The 25,071-nt window shown below is 40.9% G+C and overlaps 1 protein-coding gene across 2 annotated transcripts in view; it reads left to right on the top strand.

Annotated features, from left to right (window-relative positions):
* Window positions 1–25,071, top strand: part of LOC146503479 (CD166 antigen homolog) — a 53,188-nt gene that overhangs the window by 18,302 nt on the left and 9,815 nt on the right. For both annotated transcript variants that reach the window (XM_085130368.1, XM_085130367.1), the window contains exons 2-11: window positions 15,422–15,528; window positions 15,743–15,959; window positions 16,072–16,136; window positions 16,543–16,630; window positions 16,878–17,042; window positions 19,876–20,000; window positions 20,128–20,260; window positions 20,573–20,685; window positions 20,776–20,902; window positions 21,509–21,630. In XM_085130368.1, coding sequence (XP_084986494.1) covers window positions 15,422–15,528; window positions 15,743–15,959; window positions 16,072–16,136; window positions 16,543–16,630; window positions 16,878–17,042; window positions 19,876–20,000; window positions 20,128–20,260; window positions 20,573–20,685; window positions 20,776–20,902; window positions 21,509–21,630 — 1,262 coding nt within the window. The remainder of the gene's footprint in view (window positions 1–15,421; window positions 15,529–15,742; window positions 15,960–16,071; window positions 16,137–16,542; window positions 16,631–16,877; window positions 17,043–19,875; window positions 20,001–20,127; window positions 20,261–20,572; window positions 20,686–20,775; window positions 20,903–21,508; window positions 21,631–25,071) is intronic.

Here is a 25,071-nt window from a genome sequence, read left to right as displayed (position 1 = left end):
TTAGATTCTCATATTAAACTCACTGACTAATCAAAGGGAAAAATGCAAGAATGTGCCGCAGTTTCCTCGTGTTTAGTTTTTTCTTTGTATGGTGTAAATCTTTCCGTCTCTCATCAACCAGCTTCAAAGCTCAATAGTTGATTAATAATGATGCAAAAAGTCTGATTTGTGCTGTAATATATGTGCTTATATTGTGCAGAACTCACGACATCGTGCACTTGGTTCTGCCTGTCTTTTGTCTGTTTTGCTGCTCAGTTCTATGTTTTTCTCGTTAACTGGTTCACAGGTCAAACACAGACTGCGACAACACACCGCGCGTTTTCCACCGCACTCACTTTAATTTAATGATTTAATGGAAAACTTTTGTTGTCTCAGACATCAACAGGAAATATGCTCGCCCTTTTCACTCCCTCACAATCACACAGTGTCTTCATTAGTTAAACAGAGTGAAACAGAGTAAAAACAATTGTCCTTAATGGACCAGAATGCAATGCAGTCACAAGGCAACCTGCGTTTCGAGATGTGGAGCAGGACTCGCGTCGTCCTCTGGGCTAATTATTTCGGCGCTCACGCTGCTATTTGTTCCACCTACACGAATAACCCGCAGCTGGTGCAGAGTGTTTGCACCTGTTCTCTGAGGATTATCGACAGGTATTCCGGGAATTGTAGGAAGCATGAGCAAGCAAGACATGATACGACTCGTGTGGTGTTTACCCAGAAGGTGGCGTTCTTAAATTAACTTCCACAATGCAAATTCTTTTTTTTCCACTCGGTTACTGCTGGTAATATAACATTTCATGATTGATTGACTGAAATGATTAAAATTACAAATGTTTTTGGAGTTTAGCAATTAGAGCTGAATCATCAGGACAGCAGAGGTAGCATGTGTGACATTTTCATTTAAAGCTTGCTCAAACCTGTGTGTAAATATTTGCCGTCATCTTTTTCCAGCTGACTCCCCCACTTAGAGTCAATTTGAAGAGCAAACAAACATAACAACCAAATCTCCAAACTAATAACATCTGTAAATAAAGAGTGTTGGCTGTTAGCTGCAACTCCAGGGCTAAAAAAAAAATAACCCAGTGAGGAAGCGCCAAAAATTGCAGTTCCTCAAACGGCCACTTGAGACTCGCTCCAGAAGCGAGTCAGCAGGAGTTTTTACAGCATGGGACACACAAAAATGCTGTTTTGATCTTTTGAAGCTATTCATGGTGGAGCAAAGTGGGGTGGTAACTTTTATAATAAGGGTTAAAGTTTCCATCGTGCTTTGCCTGACAGCTGGATGCCACATAGGTGACTATAGCTGGTTATCTCAGTTAAAAGAAGTCACAGGGTTGGACCACTAGACCATTGTTCATGCACGCAAAAGACAAGCATTATGGCTTCATGTTTGGCCAACGAGCCATTGAAAAGTCTCAAATTTCAGTATTTTATTTGTATGTATTTGTGCACTTAAAACCTGTTGTAGCTTCTTGTGTTAGCTTCTAATTTAGCGCTCAAATCTGTCATCACAGCTCCAAAAAAGACCAAATTTGAAGCATTAAATTAGGAGTTAGAGGTGGCTACAATCACCTTCTTTGTGCAGCTTTAAAAGATTAGAGATCTATATCATGAAAGGTTTTTCTTCAGCAGCGTGGTGCTTCTTTAGGGAGCCAGTCGTTAATTACACAAGTGGATTAAAACACCTGAAAACAAAATAAATCTTTCCCTCCTTCTTGGGCCCTCGTCTCTTCCTTTGTTCTCTCGCCTTGATCCCTGATGACAGGCAGAGGCAGCAACCTGATCCCTCAGCAGCAGGCCTGCACAGGTACCGGGGCCTCCTCAGGACAAATTTGAAACCAGAGAAAATGGAGCCAGCATTTTTAGTCATAAGGGAACAATGGGGGCTCGACAGGTGAGACTGCAGGCAATGCATTAGCCCTGTTCCCGCCTGCTGTGTTCTGTGGGTGTCTGTTGACCACACATGAAGCAGCAGCTGAACATTGTTTTCTTTGCTTGAGGGGGAGAGAAAGCTGACTATATGTCTCTGTAGAGAATAAATATTCTTCACCGTGGAAGCTACACTGTATATCTGGCAGGAGAGGAGTGTAAATCAGGTTAGCCAAGAGACAAAAGATCCACCTGCAAAACACAGCCATGACACCTGGCCACCGCCAGTGACCTGATGTTATTCTCTGTTGGCATGCAGGCTGCATCTTCAAAAAGGTTGATCTCTTATAATTTTCAGGTTAATTGTCGAACTCTTAATAGATCTGTGATATCTGGCCGTCACCTTTCTAATTAATTCCAGACTGTAGACTGTATTATTTTCAGAAAGCTGTAACTTCTAAGCCAGTGATGTGGTCATGTGTCATTATCGCAGTGCCGCTAAGATTAAAAGGCTTCTATAGTTCTTTTACCAATAAAATATTATGTTATTTAAGACATAGTAGTTTCACAGTACACTTAATATTCCAATATACTCCATAATCCAAGCTGCATTCTCATCTTTTGCACGTCACAGATGGAGTAGACTTCAGAACTTGCTTAGGTTAAACCTGCATGTCACCCTTGAACAGTTTAATCTTTATTTTGATGATGTTTTGTGTAGCGAACGCTCTTGCATTTCTTTATCTTTCTAATAGTCATTGATGTCACTGGATAACGAGTAATGATGGTGAACGTTGCGTTTTGAGTGGGTTTTTTTCCAGTAATGTGAATAATGACGATGATAATAATAATAAAAAAGGAGCCAGAGCCTTGAAGTTTTCAGGTCAGCTCATCATCTGTGCATTCTTATGTTTTGAAAACCTCTTTCCATCTACTGCAGAGATTTCCAGATTTATCACGAATTCTTCAATTGGCTGTTTTGTTTGCCGAGCATTAGTGCTTTTGTTGGTTTTTAGAGCACAGTGGCCTAAAAAATGTTTTCATGCTGCTGAGGTGAAGGAGGGGAGCCATTAGGCTTAATAGACTCGGACTAATAATACCGTGTGTTGCACACTCTACATAATTCTCCATTTGCTGTCCATCCTCCTCCTCAGCAGAGCACAAGCTTATTTTGCTCTCAAGTGACAAACATGGCTCTGCTCAGTGGCTGGGTAAATGTGAGGGTTTTTTTTTTAAAATCTATTTTTATTGTAGTCTGGTTTATGAGAGCCACTTTTTTTTGAACAACAATGTCATATGTACAGCTACATAATCACTTGATTAGATCATTAGATGGCCAACAGAAAATGCGCGACTATTTTGACAAATGCGGTAACGTTAGACGAGTGCTGTGACACATTGACGATGGAATCATTAAAGCTGTCTTCAAGAAAATAATTACACCAATCATCTTTTTTGTGTCGTGGTATTGTAAACTAAATTGGTGCGTTTTGGACAAAAGAAGAAATTGGAACGTGTTAGCACGCCAGTTTGAATTTTCCATATAGTTAATGCTAAAAAAAAATGTTGATCTTTGAAAGCATAATCATCTCAGACGACATACAGAAAATAAACTAGGCACGCGTGGAGAAGCTCACAGGACATTGTAGACATCAAGGATAAAAATGCACCCATCAGCAGCAATTTACTAACAAATCAAAGACGCCACAGCAGCAGAACAACCTCAAACGCTGTTCCTTCCTGACGAAAGCAGCGAAGATGTGATAACGAGCATGCTACAGTCGACACAAATGCACCGGCATATTCACAAGCAAAGTGTCGTTTGCAGCGACTGTATGGTGGCAGGGCAGGAAATAAACTGGTCTTACTTATTAGTGATACTCCCAAAAGTATCTTTTCAGAATTCACCCTGATACATTTCATCAAGTCATAAATATCCAGTTGTTGGCTCAATGCTCTCGTGTCAGCAAACGAATAGCCAACATACTTGGGCTGTCATCACGAGTACTGCAGAAGCAGCTTGGTGATTCTGATGATCTGCCAGGTTTCTCAAAGATTCATTAAGAAGGCTGAAATTTGCTGCACCTGTTGGAGGTGTCGAGGGTGCTGTAGCACAGCTCACAGCCTTGGTAGTGCAAAGATTTTTTTATTGATTATTTTTTCAATCCGTAATTGGTTTAGCAGATGAAAGGTTTTTTAAAAAAAGTGGAAAAACCACCCCCTGCAATCTCTTGTGGTCAACTGTGAGGGCTTTAATCTCCATGTGTCATCCAGAACGTCTATTATATTCACCTGACTGCTACGTATGATGAGAAAAAGAACACTCATACTTGAAGAGTCTGGATGAATTAAAGGGTTTAATTGAATAATCAACTAGTTGAAAATGTGACAGGTTTGCAGTCGTCTGAATGCTGGATGTGGATACCTGAAGTTTTGTAACGCGGGTCTGCAGAGTGATTTTTGAACGTTACACTGAGAACATGTCCTAGCGAGCATGAAAGTAAATTGGCCTGCTGTTCTTGAGACTAATTTCCCATCCTAAGGCAAGGCCATGCATCGATTCAGTGTTATATTAATATCAAACAATATTGCAGAGTCTTCTCCATCATAAAACTAATAAATGTGTTAGACTTTAGACAACGTTTTTCATGGAACTTGTAGATAAGAATCCGTAGAGAGTGGATCACTTATTAAAAACAAAAGAGACTAGGCTGGCCTAGTTCAGCTGAACTGCAGACAGAGCCTTTGGGGACCATTGCCAGAAAATGAAACCTTTGTCCCGAGTCTTTCTGTCCACAAATGGACCTTTTTCTTCCAGATTGGTTCTTCTCTGAAAGACCTTTATGCCCCGTTGAAGGTCAAAGAGACACAGCGCCATATCTTTAGGGTGTTGTGCAGCTTTCTGAGCCCTGAAACAGATGGCGCTTCATAAATGAGAAATATGGCTCTAAATCCTCACCTCTCAAACGTTCATTTCTCATATTACAGCTTTTGTCGAACCCAAAGTGCTTCAACAAATTCATACCTGCTGCTTACTTGTAGAAAATAGCAATTATCCAGTATTTTTTGTGTGATCATCAATAAATAATTGCCGGTGTTTATCAAGCACAGGTACCACAATGTTCTTTCATGTAGTAATTTGTAATAATTTGCTGTTGTTTTTTCTTGTAAGATACACGTCTGGATTTTGTTGATTTCATTAAAATGTTAAAGGCTTGAAGTGTAACCTTGAGCTCTGATCTTAAATACCAAATTGTGCGTGGTTTTGGGGGATTACGCAAATGATTTGATGAATAATGCTTGTAACACGACTGAGAAAACAACTAGAGTAGCAGTGACATGTCTAGTTGTGACTGAAGGTGGTCATCAATCCTTTCACACAGAATAATTCAAAGGCTGAAAGAGTGGCAGCGCAGGCCAGTGGTTTTATCTGGTCATATTTAGCAACTGTTACATTAGCACGCTCCCAATGTAATGTCAATGTATTGCCAATTAAAGTACATCCTAGTCAAAACTTTATGAAAGGAATCTGAAGAGAAGCTCACTTCTGATCATTGACAGCAATACTGTTAATAAGCGCTGGTGTTTTTGCCTCTGTTAGCTGCTGTTAAGCAGCGTTAGCTCTGAAGTGGATGTATCATTGCTGGACTTCATGTATTAGAGCACTTTTTTTTGCTTCGGTGAAGGAGACCGTCTCTCTTAAGAGAGAAGTAGCCTTGTTTTCTCACAAACTTGTAACTATATAACTGGATTTCAAAGGAAAGAATGTGGATCTGACGACAGGTACGTCCATCTTTTAGATCTGCGAGAGCCACACTAGAGAAGACGTGCTGCACTTGTTGCAAACAGGCAGGCTCTGAGAGAAAGCTCCTTTTATTTGACAAGGTAAAGCAAAAATTTATCAGTGAAGAATGTAATTAAGTTAATTACATTATCTCAGGTTAGTACAATATGTCTGACTAATATTTACATGTCCAAGAATTAAAATCAGCATTTGACTTTATGACACGTCAGATACCGTCAGTCTAATGGAAAGAAATGCATGCCTTAAAGCGGCTAGAGCTTTGGATGTGAAGATTTCCCCCCCCCCCAACGGGCTCACGCCAGTGTGGTAAAAAAAAAGAAAGAAGAAAGGAAATAGAAGCTGATGCTCTCAGTTTTATGCTATAAAGACAGTGACAGGCAATTACAGCTAAGAAGAAAAAAAAACGAAAAAGCTAAATTATAGAGCACGCATTGTTGACGTTTGGAAAGGTGGTTCAGCCTGCAACAAAAAGAGGAACTGTGCGAGAGGGATGTTGTGAAAGCTGTGCTGTCAGTTATCCATCAGTGACATGATTACACCCCTTCCCTCAAGAGAGACAGACGCAGATAGTGAGGATGTGGCTGTGTATTTATTTTTTTTACTTTTTTTTTTAAAGAAATCTCTCTACAGCTAGCTGGTCTGGAACGCTTCCTCAGCGTGAACTGATACTGTAGCAGAATTTAAATAAGTCATGTGCTTGTCATAGTCAGTAACGCACGAGCTGAGCGCGTGTACTCGGTGAAAGAGTTGGCAAAACAACAGCCTGCAAAGCTCATTTATTACCAAATATCTACAAGGATTCTTTGGGGATCCCGGTGGTCCTTCTGACACCTTTTCCGTGTGACAGAAGCGTTGCGGCAATTCTTCCACGATAGCGAGTAATGAGAGTTTGAGCTTATTAAACCGGTGATCTCTGTCATTTGAGGTTCTTAATATGGCTAATCAAAATTCAGCACTTGCTAAATTATTAACGAAGAGACAAGGACGAGAGGCAGAATGTCACGGGAGGTTAGGTTTTCTTTGATTTCTTGCTCCTTAGGCAAACGGCGTTCACTATAAGAATCTAGCCTTTCCTCGAGTATTATTGATCCATTTGAAGTGGTTCTGTCTGCCCCTTCACACTGAACCGCTTCTGAAGCAAGGCTATTTGCCATCAAGTCTTTGTGGACATGCGCCATGGGATCCCCATTCAGTGCACAATCCTCATTTTTAGCACTTAATAAGTTTGGGCCTCAGTTTTCTTTTGGTTGTTGCAGCTCAAATGGACACACACACACACACACACACACAAAAATAGGAGGGCGTAAGGTAGCAAAACAGGGATATAGAGACTAATGCGGGGAGGTTGCTGATTTCCCTGGTGAGTTTATATCTGAGCTGTCGTCACCTGTCTCTTCTCGGGAATAGAGGCGCCTTAATCAGGAACATAAAAGTATCTCCTGCGGTGCTGCCTCCTGTCTCTGTCACTCGCCTGCCTCTTACTTGAGTTACCATTGCCAGAGTAGCAGCTAATTTTTCATGTCCAGTGTAAGAAAGAGAAAAAAGTACAGTGAAATTCAAACGAGCAAACACTAATTTGGGGGTGGTTGATGAGACTAAAAAGTCTGTAATGCTTTTTGTAAAACGACCAAATGACGTGCACTAGAATATTGTCTTACTTTAACTCATAGCTTTAGTCTGAAATCCCAGAAATACTGAATCTTTTAAGCAGCCTTCAAAACCGACTTTTTTTGTGAGCTTGACACAGAAAATGCAGTTTTTTTGGAGTAGTACTTTCTACACAGCACTATCCCATCAAAACCCCAAATTAGTGTTTGTTTATTTCTGTTATGGGGATTTTCTTTGTGAATTAATTTCTGCTAAAGAAATGTACATTGGTTCTTGTGTCCCATATAACTTATGACATGAAATATGTCCTCATTTAATGTTTTTAGTCTCCTGCTAAACTCTCTTCTTTGTGCAAAAGTATGCAAAAGTCTTGAGTCACCCTCTCATTTCTTTGTATTTTGCTAGGAAACTGGGAAATAGACACACATGTTCATGCAGTGCATCTAAGGAGGCCTAAACTGAGCTTGTACAATTTGAATGAGCTTAAAGGTCAATACCTTTATTTTTCAGCGTTGTCTGAACTCTCTTAGGGAGCTTTCTTCTAAGTTCTAGGTTGTTCTGGCCTCCCAGTCTAGGTTCTGGGAGGCCAGTCAATGACTAATCTATCAGGTATGCTTTTGCTACATTGGCGGTATGTCTGGAATCATTTCCATGCTGAAAAATGCAGCTTCAAATTGCGATAGAGCCTCCACTGTGTTTTCCAGGTGGCTGTAAACACTCACCTCCCAAAAATTTCAGCGTTGGACTCCATCAGACCTGTTGCCACTGACTTTCAGTCCAGTTCTTGTGTGATTTGGCACAGCTCAGCCTTTTTGCCCTGTTTCACTTCCTTAAGAATGGCTTCTTGACAGCTACGCTTCCACTGACATCATTTCTGATGAGGCTTCAGTGAGCAGTAGACTGATCAACTGAAGGGCCAGATCCTGTGCAGGGTCCCTGTTGGATTTCCTTCTTAAGGACTGATACTGGTCACCTGTCCAGTTTTCTTAATTATTTTAAGGACGCTCTGCCAACATATGTCTGTCAAACTGCGTTATGTTTGGCATTTATCGTAGATTGACATAAAAAACAAAATGGGATCAAACGATGTGTTTTTGTGACCAGCTGCTGGTAACAAAGTCCCAAAGATACAATTTAAAATTGATGCTTTGCCAGGTTTCCTGTTACGTGTTTACACAACACTGGCTGAACTGGAATTATGTGTCTTCTAGTGCTTGGATTATTCATAGGTTAGTGTTAAGTGGCTTAAAAAAACAAACTAAAAGCATTATGCTGAAACTGGACCGAAAATGAGTGAAAAAGCAGCCCGTGTCCAAAGGAAAACTTAGGTTAAAGTTGGAGAATTTTTGCTTCTGCTTGGAAGTGAAATTAAAACAAATGTGGGATGACTAAAGACGCTGCACAGTGCTGGATATAGTAAGTATTATGGAATCGTATCTGTAACCGGAAGGTCGCCGGTTCAATCCCTGGGCTCTCTGTCCTGGTCGTTGTGTCCTTGGGCAAGACACTTTACCCTACTGCCTACTAGGGCTGGGCGATATGACCCAAAATTCATATCTCGATATTTTTTAGCTGAATGGCGATATAAGATATATATCTCGATATTTTTTTATAAAGCCATAAGGTAAGAACAAAAAGAGAGTTCTTAGTCAAAGCTGTGTCCCACATGTCACATGGGCACTTTTATTAACATACAGCGCAGATGTACATGAAAAAAACTACTCAAAAATAAATTATGAGCATTTATTAAATAATAATGCTCCATAAATAAAAGAAAACTATGTTGTTTTTGTGCATAACAAAGAGCTCACAATTGTGCAGTCAAAATGTAAACTAAAAGACGCAGAGCATAATAACAAAGACAGATTTCACAGCTGCTCTCTTTCCAAGTTCGTGACTGACAGCCTGGAGTTTGAAATCCGCTTCATAACCGTGTGTCTTACAGGTGCCATTTATGGTCCTTATACACACACAATACGGTAATATTACGTTGAAGCACAGTGCGTATCACTCTGCGAGGCTCCTCGGTAGCCGTAATGCTCTGACAATCCATCAAGCGGTGCAGCTCCGTAGCTTAGCAAACTCGTACTAAAACATTTTTGACAGATTGCTGAGCGCTGTGTACCACATAAAATCGGTTCGCGGTCATCAAGCACAACCAGAATTCATACATAAGGCGCGCTGTCAACTTTTGAGAAAATGAAAGGATTTTAGGCTGTGCAGTCCCTCTGGGCTGCATGGCGTTAGTGCGGTTAGCTCGTTAGCACGTTGACGCCGTCCAGCCCCACGCACGGGGCGATGCGCTGTAACTCGTTAACGGAGATTTGCCGTGTCCATCTTGTCGCTTCCTGCAGGTGAAGCGATGGGGGAGGAGGGGGAGTTGTGTTCAGTGAAGGAGAGGCGAGGCGGAGTAATGTTGCGTAAAGACAAAAGTGGACGAAAGAGAGGCAAACTTGTGGCTCCACAACTATAATTATAACGTAACATAGACTATATCGATATAAAAGATATTGTCACATCTTATATCTCGTATAAAAATATATCGATATTTTTAAAAAACTCGATATATCGCCCAGCCCTACTGCCTACTGGTGTTGGCCAGAGGGGCCGATGGCGCGATATGGCAGCCTCGCTTCTGTCAGTCTGCCCCAGGGCAGCTGTGGCTACAACTGTAGCTGCCTCCACCAGTGTGTGAATGTGAGAGTGAATGAATAGTGGCATTGTAAAGCGCTTTGGGTGCCTTGAAAAGCGCTATATAAAAAATCCAATCCATTATTATTATATTATATTATATAAAAGTGTTATTACTGTCTTCAGACATACACTAACAAGGTAAAACCATAAGGAAGTGGCAAATGTTAAATATCCTCCTCATCATATAGACAATGATTACAAGCTGATGATTGGTATGCACGGTGTAAACTTGTGTGTATTTGTCAACGGGAAGTCGCTCAGTTCACCTACTTTTGTTGCAAAAGGATTAGCTTATCTCAGTGAGCAGCAGGAGCTTTGTCTTCTGTAACTCAACATGTGCGATTAGTTCTCATTGTGCGACAGTGTAATCTGCACAGATAATGCTTTTTCCCTTAATGCAGACTCTTTTAAAGTTCTCAGAGACACTGAAGGCAGCTTTATTTGAATATTCATAATGTATATTTGAATTTGAAATGCAAGGAGTTTATTATACAGAGAGCGTGATAACCTTTGCAACACTGCTGGGCTTGCAGTGTACCTTCGTATTGTCTCCTGAGTGGTTTGTGTCCTATTACTAAGACACAGCATATGTGGGCTTGGTTGCCGACTTGATTTAGAAAAACGCTTGGATTTGTCCTCAGCCGTTAGAGCATTCTGGCATCAACATGGCCAGGAGACGCACACAATAAAGATAGTGAGAGGCTATTTTTGGCACCTTAAATGCTAAAATGTAATCTTACGGGATGTCATCAAATATGACACATGCAAAAATGCATCCCTTGAACAGAGAGCTCATTAATGGATTCCTCTCAATGTATTCACAATGCCTCCATTTTTTTCCTTTTTGGCACACAGCGTGGGCAATCTTTTATGCCTACTTTAAAAACAACCAAGTGTAGCATGGCTACATCAGCATGCTGGGTTCACAACCAGCAATCTGCATTATTTCAGGTGGATCACACTCGTGTACATCCAATTGCCAAAACGCTGAAAGTGAGCAAGACTCTGTGAAATGCAGGCAGAAATTTACAGTCCAGAAAATGACCCAGTGGGTGCATTTATTCTGAGCTCATGCATGCAGTAAAGCAGCATTTCTCTTATATTACACTGCTTAAAAACAAAGTACATGTCGTGAATGTACGAATACCTGAAGTAGGTAACATTTTTCCCCCAAACACAGTAATTTGTTAAGACTGATCATTGCACGACTTGATTCCCGAAAAGCTTTTAACAGATTTTACACTGAATAAATTATAGGAAATGAGAGAATCAGTGCAGGAAATGCGCGTACTTTCGTTGACAAGTGACGGAGCTTATCCCTGTGTTTGGTGAAGAATTCCTGGTAAAGCTGTCAGCAGTTGAAATGTGGCGAGGTTTGTTTTGTCCCGTGCTGTCACTATTAAATGTCGCCGAGCCTTATTTAAATGCAGGGATTGTATCTATGTGGGTGAAGTGCCGTGGTAGCGCTATGTGCTCTCAGATAGGTTTTTTTCTTTTACTGAGTGGGTTACTCTGCTTTGATGCTCACACAAGCTGTTTCTGCTTCATGCAGCGGTAAGCACTGATTACAGCCACCACTGCCCATAGTCTTTAACACTTTTTTAGAGCCTTTTTGTTCTGTCTATATCTTGTTTTCGGTCTCTGCATTGGTAATTTCTGATGTTTCCATCCATCACTTTGTTTCAATTTATTCAGATGTCATAGTGAACAAGGACACCTTCAGAGAGTTCAGTCTGTCTGTTGGGCTGTTAAAAATAGGTAATTGTTTTCAGTAGTTCTCCTAGTGCACCTGTTGAGAAGGTCGCAGCGACTCTTAACAACATGTAAATAGCTTTAGACAAAGTTAGTTCAGCTTAGCATCTATGCTTCAAAAGGGCAATTATTTAGCCAGGCTTTGGCTTTTCACGTAGATAACAAAAAAAACCAAAACAAGGTGTAACATGTAGAGTACCGATCTTTAGAGGTCCACTTTAGACAATTGGCCACTTCAGGCTTTAACACATGTGAGTGATATCAATATTTTCATCTGGCCTGACTCTCTAAAGTGTACTCCCTCACATAGAAAACAGTTCGCCCTGAGCTGAGTGATCTAAAGAGGTTGAAGCTCCACAAACACTTGTAGCATAAAGAAGCTTTATTACTTGACCGGTGTTTCAGTATGTGGCCCTCGTCGGTATAATCAAAAACGACATCGCAGACGGCACTTTAAATACCGTACGTGCTTGAGTGGAGGAAAAAAAAACATCTATCCACCAGACTGTACGTATGCTCTGAAATTTTTCTTGCAATTTATTTTTTTTTTTTATGGCCGAACTAAATGTGTTTGCTTTCTAGCATTCTGCGTTTCTGTTGGTTGTGCAAACATGGGTCCTAGCAACACGGTGGGGAAGCGGTTAGCACCGTTGCCTCACATCAAGGTTTCAGGTTCAAACAACCTCTTTGTGTCTCAATGGGTTTCCTCCCACAACCCAAAAACACACACGTTAGGTTAAGTTGGTATTTCTGAATTCAAGCCAAGAGTCTGAGGTAGATGAAGTGTGCGAAGGTGACATTTAACCATACAGAGACCTTTCAGTGGTCAGCAAATAATTACACCACATTGTTTTGCTTGATGAACAGCACACCCTGCTGGAAATGAGGAGTTGTGCAGTGTTGTCATGTGGTATGTGAAGGGCCTTTAAGGAGCCCATAGACTGTATATAAAAGATGGACGTATCTACTGTGGCTAGCAAATTCTCACTGTGAATCTTCAAGATCAGCATTGTAACTGCAGCCGTCTTAGGTTTTTGAAACAAAATGTCAAAGAAAAGCCGGGAAATGCCCTGGTGACCATATTTGCAAATTTAGTATCATGTTTTATTCAATGTTTGACTCTCAGGAAAATGTTGATTGAAGTCACAGGTTAAGGTACTCAAGAGCTGTTTTCCTGCTAACTTCTATACAACCACACTTTTCTTTCAAGCAGAGGAGTCTGCCCCTGCTGGCACAGCTGGGCTGAGGAACGCGAAAGGTGACCTTCGGCATTCTTATACGACGCGTCGGGTTATGGATGAAATCATGTAGAATGGCGCTCCCGCGGTAATACACCAGGGCTCGCAAAATTGCTAGCCCGACATCCCGGGGCTAGCAATTTTTCCAGTCGGGCTACCAGAATCTATCTCTGCCCTGCCAGTCGGGCTATCGTAGGAAGGAAAAATATATAATAATAATAAAATATATAATGCTTTTTCTGTTCAATCAGAACCAAGTATTTGAGTTGATGATTGTAATTTTTATACAATGTTGTAATTTGTGTTTCAACAATTTTTTGATTAATGTTTTGTTTCAGTTACAATATTATACTTTAATGTATAACATTGTAACGGAAACAAAACAGGAAACAAAACATCAATCAAAAAATTGCTCTTTTTTATTCGGGCTACTTAAATTTATTTTGGGCTACCAAAAACTGAAGAGTCCCTGCCTGAAGGGCTACCAGGGATTTTGAAATTTTGCAAGCCCTGTACACGCTCCAGCCATGTATTCCAGCCCTAACCGTAACCTTATCCCTAACCTTAACCAGCACTTTAATGACATTAAATACTGTTTTCCAAAGCGATTTTTATATGAAATCTTCATTATTTTAAAGGACAAGCAACGCAATAAGAGTTGAGAGGCAGATAATCATTTCACAAGCTGTAGATTCTACATGTGTAGATTCGATCCAAACGGTTCTCACGTTTCATCATTTTTCCGATCTCGTAATATAAGGACGTGTTGTTGAAGAGTAATGTTTCAGCGATTTGTCACCCAGCATAAAATGTTACGCTTTGGGAGTGAGAACGTGTGGCTTTTCAAGTGATTTTTTTATTTAATTACTTGACTTTAATTATAATTAAAGTTTGAGGAAGTTTAAGGAGTCTCTGAGCAGCTACGTTAAATTATTGTAATCTCCTTGTTGACCAAAAACTATTTTTAAATACTTTGAGAAAAAAGAGAAAGATCAAACTTGTTTTTTTCGGCCCCCTATGAGGTAAAACTTCCTTGTAGTGTTTAGAGGAAAGGCAGAAAACAGCTTTACAAAGACATAGAGCTAAGAGGCAGACATGCCTTGTTTAAAGTCTTCTTATTAAATTGTCTGTGTTTGTCATCTTTCTGCGGCAGTGACTTCAGAAACAGGCTCAGCGATGGGCTCGGTGCTGTTTCTTGTGAGTTGACAGCTCGTAACGATGAGTGACAGGTGTCGGTGTGCGAACTTGTTCAGCTTAGTGTCAGGAGGACGGCAATAAGTGCAGACTTTGTCGACTCGAGGCAAACTGTCTGATTTTGTTGTCTCTCCAGTTTCATCACACATGTACATAACTATTTTATGGACTCGTTTAATAGTCCTGATGAGAAAATGACACTTAACGACAGGGGGTTTACTGTGCGCGGAGGAAACCAGGCAGGTATTTGCACACCTCTGAACTTGCTGACTGTGCAAGCATGCCTTCCGGGTCCCAGTTGTTTCTCTGTTTTAATGCAGACGGTGGTAACCAGAGTAAAAGTATTTACCTTCATTCAAACAGGATTCAAATGAGTATCACGCACAGAGCAAATGAATTCAGTTCATCTCTGTACCGCACTAAGAAAACCTTTAAAAGTCTGATGTGTTCAGAGGGAAAGTGAGAGTATAACTTTTTTTTTCTCAGTGCAGAAACGGCATTTTGGTGTGCAGCTGGGATTTTTGTGCACGAATATAATCAGACAATTTCAGGGTCGAATGCACGCAGAATATTGGAGGATCTTCATTGTTTTGCACTTTCCTTGTAAAAAAAAAACACACAAAACACAAACATTACTTGTCTCTATTTCAGCAGAGAGAATCTGACTGGTCACCGTTTTCCTCTCATACATTTTACCGAGCTGCTCTCAAGCTGTTTTGGATTTTAGCTGTCAGATTTATGCTTCCACATATACGCTTGTGCGTTTACCTCTGCCTGAACTCGGAGAGGTCTGAAATGTAAATTTGAATGCCAGAAAAACTGAGCAACTCATTTTCAGTCGGGCCGTGGCAGCCTCTTCTTCCCTGCAGCCCTTTGGCTCTAACCCCTCATCGCAGCCCATTGAGACACTTCACCTGGCACCCCCCCCCTTCCATCCCCCTCTTGAACATTTTGTCTCCATGGCAATGTTTTGAATGAGATTTAGGGCAGGAAAGGTTGTTGTTGTTGTTGTTTTTTTCCCAAGGGAGCTGAAAAATTAGCAGAACTCTATAGAAACTGCTGTCCTCGTGTGTTTAGGCGAGCACTAAGTGGTGCTGATAAATGTCAGTAAAATGTATGCAAACAGGAGGCGCTGCAAAGCATTCGGAATAATAAGCATTTTCATTTTCTGTCCTAATAATTCGTTCTGTGTTGCAGGTGACCAGATTAGCCATTCTTAGAAAGCAATTGAAAATGTGCCTTTGGTGTTTCTCTTTTGCAGTCACCTCTTTGGAGCCTATTATTGGCCAGTATGGGGAAATGCTCAAGATCCCATGCAACAGTGGAGCCATAAAGGCAGAAGACATCGCCATCACTAAATGGAAATATGTAAGTCACCCTGGAGATCAGTTGTTCTCAAAATGGCAAAGCAGGTCTAAGGCCCACTTACTGTGTCTGAAGTCGAACCACGCCCAGTCTGAGTGCATTAGACCATGCATGTGTCCCTCCATATGACACTGCATGAACAGTGCATGCTTTTATTGCGAACACGAAGCCAGTGCCATATGCGAGCGACACATAACAAACGCGCTCTGCTCTCCAGGACAAAGGGGATGGAGTTCCAGGATACCTGCTGGTCAAGCAGAAAAACCAGAATGTCTCAATCAGCGCCACTGATGAATACAAGGTCCGTGTGAGCATGGACAAAAACTCCAGCCTGCTGATCTCCGCCGCCAAGCTCAGCGACCAGCGGACTTTCACTTGCATGGTGGTGACCGGCGGAGACGTGTTCGAATACCCAGTTAATGTCCTAATTCACAGTGAGTCCGAATTAGCTGAAAAATTGTCGAAATGCCCTCGTTCAAGTGCTGTGACTGACACAAGCCAACACCCAGCCTTTCCATTCACACTGTTTTTTCCCCTCAACTACAGAGGTGCCGGCAAAGTTGGAGATTTCTGACAAAGCAGAGGAGCTAGAGATTGGAAGACTTACTAAGGTGGAGTTTTTAATGATAAACATTTTAATGCCTACATTATTTTAATGAGTCATGAAGGGAAATCCCTTACTTGAGCTAACGTATCTTGAGGCCTAACAGAGATGGTGCCTGTTATTGTAGTAATGACTTCTTTGAAGTGATTCTCATGAATTAGTAAAGAGTAGAAATCTCGCTTGTGCTACAATTAAAAGACCCAAAGGATTTGAGGGGCTTTACAAATGCTTTAGGCATTTCATGGTCTATTGCATGGAAAACTGTTTAGTCCTCAAATACCAGAGTGGCATTAACAAAAAGCTCATTTTCTCATATGTTTGGTCACTTAAAAATAGTCATGAAATGCATTTTTTTATTCATCCTTTGAGTGCTTTTCTTGCCTGTTTCTCACTTTCCTTTTTTCGCTTTGCAGCTTGGAAATTGTGTTGCAAAAGATGCCAACCCACCTGCAAACATCATATGGTTCAAGAACAATAAACCTCTGGAGGCTGATGGGAAAGGTGAGTGTTCGCCATCCCTTTTGTTGTCTTTGAGTTCTAAAAAAAATATTTGACATTTATAAATATTGCATACACAGATGGTTTTATTCTCTCTGACAGGGACAGTTGCTGTAAATTATTCTGCTGTGATGAATTGTGCTGCACTCTCATGACGGCGCGGCTCATGACTGTGTGCAGTGTTTTGGTCATTGCACATTTCTTTCCTTGTTAGAGTTTTCAGACTGTGCTTGTTTGTTTTTTTGTCTAGGGATTTCCATCAAGGTTTCTGTTGTGGCAGAATCTAGTACCGGCCTCTCGACCACTAACTCCACACTCGAGTATTCTGCAATGAAGGAAGACACAGGCGCCAAGTTCAAATGCCGTGCTGACGGTCTACCGCTGGAATCCTCTTCCGTGAACTTTACTATTACCTGTGAGTCGTTGAGCATACTTTGTCTAAAACCTTTTATTTTGCTTTTGTTTTTACCTGTAAATTCAAAGAAAGGTTTTAAAATGCAAGACGATCATCATGAAATCTCCAAAAGTTTACGCTCTGTCTAAACTACATGCCATATCCTGAAAACGACACCCACTCTAACACCCACAATATTCTACTTCAGCTTGAAAGTCTCGGTAATCCACTGCCTGTAGCAGGACAAAACTATAAAATTGTTTTAGCACCTCATTTGTAATTAACCGTTGCAAAGATATTTGTAGCAAGCTGCTGTAGCCAAGGCACAACATAATAATGCTGCTTAAAACTCTGTGAATTATCCACAATATACTATAACACAAACTATATACATGGAGCTTAACTTACAACAAGGACCTTCACTCTATGCAAAGTAAGGAGAGCCATGAAAATTCTCCCCTCTGCTGTGGTTGGAAAATTATGACCAGCTATGGCCAGACAGGTAAGCAGCGAAAAAAAGATTTGGCATGCAGTACTGTGCAGACTCGCGCTGCCCCCCATTATTCTGCATTTTGCTTACAAGCAGTGGGTTGCTTGTTCACTCATTTTCAGTCAAAAAATGCCAAAGATAACACCGTATGACATTATTGTGCCAACAGAGCAATACTCAGAGAGCTACTAGCTGGAAACTTGGTATATAATGGCTTGGTGTGCAGTGTGTCCTAAATAAAATTGAGGAAAGTGGACAAGTGGCAGCCAAAATGAGAGGTAACAGGCATAAAAAACCATCTATAGCAGATGAACAGTGTGTGAAAGTCATGCCTTTAAGAAACAGGCACACATGTGAGACCAAACAGATGTCTGGCTCTTCGGTCAAGTCATTCTTAAGGAAGAAGGAAGGGAAACGGAGAGAAAAAGCTGAGGTGTGCCAAATTAAAGAAGAAGACCGAAACTAGCGGCAACAGATCTAATGAAGCGATTTAAAATGTTTGGTTCAAATCATTGTCAGTGTGTACAGAGGAGGTCAGGAGCCATGAAACTGTGTTTTACAGATGTCAAGACTGTCAAGACAGATCTCAAACACACTGCCAATGCAGTAAAAACCATACCTGCATAGTCAAAGGAGCTTGCAAAGAAAAGCGTCTGGACTTCTTTAAGTTACTTGAAGACGTTTCACCTCTCATCCGAGAAGCTTCTTCAGTTCTAAGGTCAAATGGTGGAGAGTCCCAGATATAAACCTAGTGGGAGTGTCCCCCCACAGAGGGACAAAAGGACCCCCTGATGATCCTCTAATCGCCTGAGCCAAGGTGTGGAACTGGGTGTGGGTCCCAATCAGCCAGAGTTTCGGGTGAGTTCATTGTGAAACCTGGCCCCACCTTATCATGCGAATTCCTGAGGTCAGAAGTCCAGATGCTTTTCTTTGCAAGCTCCTTTGACTACGATGACCTGGATGACTGAGAACCTTCACAGACATACCTGGATAGAAAAACACACACTAGCCATCATGGATTGGCCTCCCCAGATTCTCCGGACTTCAACACCATTGAAGCAGTGTTGGATCATCTTGACAGAGAACGGAACAAAAGGCAGCCAACATCCAAAGAAAACCTTTGAATGTCATTCATGAGCTATTCCTGAAGACTATTTAAAGAAATTAGAAGAAAGCTTACCTTGAGATTTCAGGCTATGTTGAAGAATAAAGGTGGCCGTAGCAATTGGTGACTTTTATGCTCATTGTACAAACTCTGTTTTTGGCTTAAGTACTGCTTTTCTATTCAGTTTTGCAAGTTTCAATAAATCGCTGCCCTTATTTGCCATTTTTCTAGCAGAACACAAAGAAAGGTGGACCTTTGTGCAGTACTGTGATTTGGTGCAAACTTGAGGGAAGTGAAGGAAGAAGGTGCTGTGTGAATGTATATAAAGTTTTAAAGAGGACATACAACTGGGAGTTTTTTTCCTCTCTGGCTACACGGTTTTATTTCAGGTTGTTTCGTTTAAGATTCTCCTCACTGACGTCCGTGTTTCCTCCACCGCGATGAGAATTACAAACGTGTTTTATTCACATTTTTTAAGTATTGACACAAATGAATCAGTGATGCTGTTTTCTTTTCTAAACATCAATAATTAAAGTACGTTTCTGTTGATGAAACTTTTGCTGTTGATGAAATGTTGCTTTTTGGTGAGAAAACAGCTTATTTAATATGGCATGACTAGAATTTCAAAATGAAGTGAAAGAGAATAAAAGTGTCCCTTTTTAATTGAAGTCAAGCTTCTTGCACATCACACGCGTAACACAGCAGCAGCTCGTGATCCACGAAAAGACCAAGAGACGTTTTACAACTATAATCAGACGGTGCCTGTGGTTTTTGCGAGTGCATTAACATTTTTTTTTCTATAGTTTTCTTCTTCCAGTCGAGACAGACACGGGTAACGGCACCTTTTGATGGCGAAAGTTGAAAAATGAGGTGTGCATTCTGAGATTTATACCGAGTGCAGCATTAAATATTGAAGTTGCCCGCTCAACACGACCCAGAGTAGAACTTATCAGTGCTGGAACATTTTCTTTCAAGAAATTCTTGAAAGAGTTTGCCTTAGATGGAGCAGAAACATTGAGCTTTGAAAGGATTGTTTGGTTGAGTGCCTCAGATTATGACTGCAATTCAACCACCGCCTCTGCTGCATTTTGAAGTTGGACATAACCAATAGTGAGGCACAAAGTTAGAGCTCTCTGTAGCGTGCTGACACAGTGGATGAGTGCAGTCCCCATTGCATTCAGCTGGTTGGGGAGCACGCTCCACTTGTTACACCTTCCAGCCTCGCCCCTCTGACTTTCTTGCTCCTGTTTTCTGCACAGACTCCACAGAGAACATCATGCTTGAGGTCAGTCCTCAGAAAGAGCTTAAAGAGGGAGACAACTTGACTTTGAAGTGCGTGGCAGATGGTAACCCAGCTCCTACCAGCTTTGACTTTCACCTTAAGGTATCCCATTAAAAGCTTTCCTTCTGTTCATCCAAACTAGTGCTTACTTCATCTAAAATGTATTTATCCAGTCAATTTTATCCTCAGCAATGTAAATGAAATGCTGCTGTTTTCACTGTTTTTGCAGGGGGAGCTGGTGACCGTGGAAAACACGGATACCTACACCATCGCGAATGTCTCACGCGACGCCACCGGTGAATACAAATGCTCCCTAATTGATGACACGTCGATGGAAGCGACCAGGAACATCACCGTCACCTGTAAGAAGACAAAAATAATAATTTCTCTAGAAGTAGAAATTACTGCAATTTTACCCCACACATCTGCATCTGTATCCAAATGATTTCCTTTCCTCCCTGCAGTCTTATTTGTTACGAACGTCCTAATATCTCTCTTTGCAAGACTGTCTTCTTCTGATTTGGGGAGAAATTGTTGTGTCAGCCGCACCGTTTCTAATAAGCTGAATCTGCAGGGCTGTGAGCCAAGCGCAGAGTTATATGGTTAACAACAGAAATGTTTTGACCCTTAGCATGCCTCTGAACCATCTTTCTACCATCCTCTCCTCTTTTCAGACCTAGACATCAATTTAAGCCCCTCTGGGAATATTGTCAAGCGCGCTGGCGAAGCCTTGAATCTGAGTCTTCAGATTGATTCTTCCGGAAAGGCAGAGGTCTCCTGGACAAAGGTAGAAGTGATCTTTTATATAACAAAGCTCCAATCATTGGGGTTTGTGCTTGTTATTGACAGCGCCAATATTCTCTTGGATTTATTTCAGAATAATGCGAAACTGGACAAACAGCCCGACTTTACCAAGCTCGGTTACTCGGACTCTGGTCGCTATGAGTGGACGGTGACAGTTGGACACATCACCCGGACAGCTTCTTTTGATCTTACTGTCGAAGGTAAGGGTTTGAAGAAAAGTCTTACGCAGGGAGAGAAAACTGGTACCACTCTGTCTCATATTTGAAGTTAGTTCAGGTATGCAGCCAACAGGCAGTTTGTGAAGTTTAAGAACGGATGGAACAGCCTGACTTTGTCTAAGGGTAAAAACGATCAGCTTAAAGCTAACGCATTAATTAAATATGCGTTGTTGTTTTTTAATTCATATAAAAATCAGTGGTTAAAAAAAGTTCTTTTAACGGTTTGATCAGACTCCAGATGGTTACTCGCAGCCACGTCTTGCTTTTACACTTTATTTTCTGTACAAATTTTGAAAAATAAACAAGACAGAGCATGCTAATTGCTGATTTTTGGAGGCACTAGTGGGATTATTTTCCTTTGGACCTGCTCGCTGATTTTCTTCACTTCTAGTTTTCAGCCTTATCGCTAATGACTCTAGACTCATAGGGACATGAGAGTGGTATTCATCTTCTCATCTAACTCTTGGCAGGACGGCAAATATAAAACGATTTTTCTAAGAAATTCCTTTCCTCAGTCATATTAAGATGTGCCGGTGGATCAGATTAAACCATGATAAATCGAGCTTTATAACACGTGTTCCCTTGCAGGTCCTGCAGTTGTAAAGCGCCTGTTCAAAAATCGCAGTAATGACGGCCAACATAAAGTCTTGACTTGTGAGGCTGAAGGCTCTCCAAAGCCAGCTGTTTCCTGGAGCATTAATGGCACCGTGGTATGTACCCTTTACGTGCTTGGAAGTTTACCTATTATCAGAATTGCAGGAAATTTATCCTGGGATAATTGTTGCAGTTTCTGAAGGTCATATCCATTAATTCTTCCTAACAGTACATAAAAGATTTGTTTTATGTGTTCGCTCCTCCTGTGCTGGCTAGGGATGGGTATTGATAAGATTTTCACGATTCCGATTCCATTTTCGATTCTGTTTAACGATTCGATTCTTTATCGATTCTTTTTAAAAAAAAGGAGAACACTAAGGTCTAATAGCTTAGAACTTTGTTTTATATCTTCTGTTTGAACAAGATAGAAATTTAGGAGTAACATGACCTTACAAACCCAACAGTGAGATCTTAAGAGATCCACAGCCTACGGCTCTTCCATGGGGTGTCACAGGGTCCCCAGGAAAAAAAAAATGTAAATGTAAAATGATAAAATAAATATTCTTCTGTAGCAATAACAAAGTATAACATCAATTATTCAGTAGCAATTACACAAGAATATCCAGTAATGTCCCTGCCTACAATTAAACACATTCACTTACTGAAAATCATCTGCTGTGGCAAATGGGTTCAAGCCTTTTACCACAAACTTAGTCACTGCTCGGTGACATTCGTCTATCCTGGCCTGAAAGGAAACACTACCGGTAGACTGCAGCGAGAACTGCCAGCATCTGAGCTAGACCTAAATGCACAGTAATGGCAGGTTTTATAATAAGGCAGATTGCGCTAACATAATATGCACTGTTAGTTGATTATTTACCTGCCGCATTAACGGGAGAGGACGTGCAAACGCTACCGCTGCTGCGGTTGAGATTCACGAGTCCGGAGCGGAATTAAAAACACGACTTTCATTTAAGGTTATCGTGTGTTTTGTAAGCAAATGCTTTTGCATATTCGTAGTGTTTCCTCCCTTAAATGAAATCTCTACTTTGCAAGTACTGCAAGTTGCCAAACCTTTGAGCGTTTGAGCCGCTTAGGCGCCCTGCCAGGTAAATGACGCTCCGCAATGTGGTGACGTCATTTGGTGCGACTGGAATCGATAAGGGAATCGTTTGCAAAAATGGCAAACAATTCCAACCGGTTTTCGATACCCATCCCTAGTGCTGGCACAAAAGAAAATCCTCAGAAAAAAAACTGTCAGACTTAAAGAGCCATGAAAGGAAAAATACTGTATTATTAGAAAACATGCATTAGCGCCACGCTTACAGTTGTGTGAAGTCTTCAGTTTATTGTCCCATCAGAACAAACTACAAGTGTTTTTTTTTTCCCCAAGATAAATGCAGCCAGTTATTGCTTCTGTTGTGGCGAAGATTGCTCTGTGGCTGGTGATGACATACATCTCAGAGGCTTCACAAGATTCTGTGAATTTGAACACAGCTAAAAGCAGGTCCTTTGGGATCGATGTATACCATTAACAAAATCAAATCTTGTGAAATGGTGAAAATATCAATGTACCTTCTGGTACTCAAGGTAAACTTGTTTATGGAATCTACACCAGGGTCATGAGGGAGATGTGTTTGTTTTTACACAGTGCGAGCATAGCTGCTGTCAGCACATTGCAAATTCAGGGCTTCTTTTTAGTAGAAAACCAAACATTTTGCTTGTTGGGTGGCTACAAGTCATTCTTGAGAGTGTTCTCGACTTGGTTATGAAGTTGAGAAAGCTTTTTTTAAACAAGGAAAGACTTTGCATTCATCCACTTTAGTTATATTCCTTCTTGTTTTAAGAATGTAGCCGACTGTTTTTGCTATCGCTCTGATAGGTATGTTTTGGGGTTTTTTTTTCATCTCTTTGGACCGCATTTAGAGACTGCCAGGGGAAACTTAGGAAACGCAACACTTGGAATCATCCCCAGATCTTTCATCTGCTTAATTTGTCATGGAATAACAAGGGAATGGGTCTCATTTGGCTGTGAAACTGCTCATCATTCAATTGTCCAATTACTTTTGAGTCTAAAAGTGGGTGCCTGTCGGAATCATATCCATGGTGAACTCCACCACAAATAATAAAACTACCATATAAGAAATAAGATAATTAGCTAATTTAAATGCCTGTACAGACTATTCCCCCAAAAACATCAACTTGTTTTGTTTGTTTAATTTATCATGAGATTATAATTTGAATACTGAAATCGGTCAAGTGGATGAGTTCTTATATAGCGCTTTTCTACTCAACCTGAGTAGGGCTGTTCGATATATAACGATATATATCGGATGACGATATAAAAACGTCTATCGTTTCATTTTATGCTATCCTTTGTTTTGTGGTGTCGCAAAATAAACTGTTTACGGCAATATTTTTTCATCGTTTTGATGGTCACTGTAGTGGCTATATTAATTTCTTAAAGTTCTTTCTTTCTCTTATATTTTATATAACCACACTACAGACCGACAAGCGCCTGTTTTTATGCGTTGTGGTTAGCAACAACGACGGTAACAGCATCGCGCGTCCGCTTGTTTATGTTCCACATAAACCTTTCACAATAAAGCTCAAGATCCTCTTGAGACTTTTCAAAATAAACTGAATCACGTGAAAGAGCAGCTTATTTACGGATGAGAATTTAAACAGAGCCGCCAGGTGCTAAAAAATAAACCTTAGACTCAAACGTTAGAACAGGCTTTTCCCCGCAGCACGGCGTGTAATAAATACTCACAAAGAAAACGGCGGCTGTTACAACTTATGTCTAAAAATGTATCGTTTCATGCATCGGTTAAAACACTCGACTCCAGGTACATGACGCGCAGCTGGAAACACTTCCCGCACAACGAGCTGCCCGAGATTCACAGAATTTACAGAAAATGATAGATTTTTGTGATTTATATCGTTATCAGACGATAGATGTCTTACATTGGGATATGAGCTTTTGGTCATATCGCACAGCCCTAAACCTGAGTACTCAAAGTGCTTTTCTATTAAACATTCACATGGATGGATGCATCAGAAAGCAACTTGGGGTTAGCATTTTGCCCAAGGATACTTGGCCAGGGCCAGTGTAACGTGGTTGAAGGACCAGGGCGCCTGACTGCAGCTATATAGACAATGAGCTTTCAGAAGTAGTCTCGACTATGGAGCCTGAGTGTGTGAAGAAAACACAGGAAACCAAAAGTAGAGCTCAAAAATATATATATATTGTGTTTGTTATGATAAATATAGAGACAGATATACAAAAAAATATATGTATAATATATCACAAACAAAATAATGCTAACAATACAAAACAGCTTATTATGTTCCAAAAGGAGGTGGGACGAGGTTTAGTCCAGCGTGAGATTTGGTTCAGTTCCATGGACCTGTGATAGGTCACGTGACAACAGTTTTTGTAATTCAGTCCATAGGTTTATGATTCCTACCGCAACATAGCGGTGGTCGGGTGGCTCGCCATCCCGCGCTGATCAGGGCTGATCGCGGGGAAAAAAAACCTGACCTAAACAAGGTCA

Source organism: Neolamprologus multifasciatus, chromosome 14 (genome assembly GCF_963576455.1).
Source record: "Neolamprologus multifasciatus chromosome 14, fNeoMul1.2, whole genome shotgun sequence".
NCBI classification, from domain to species: Eukaryota; Metazoa; Chordata; class Actinopteri; order Cichliformes; family Cichlidae; genus Neolamprologus; species Neolamprologus multifasciatus.
This window is presented reverse-complemented; position numbering and strand designations above follow the sequence as displayed.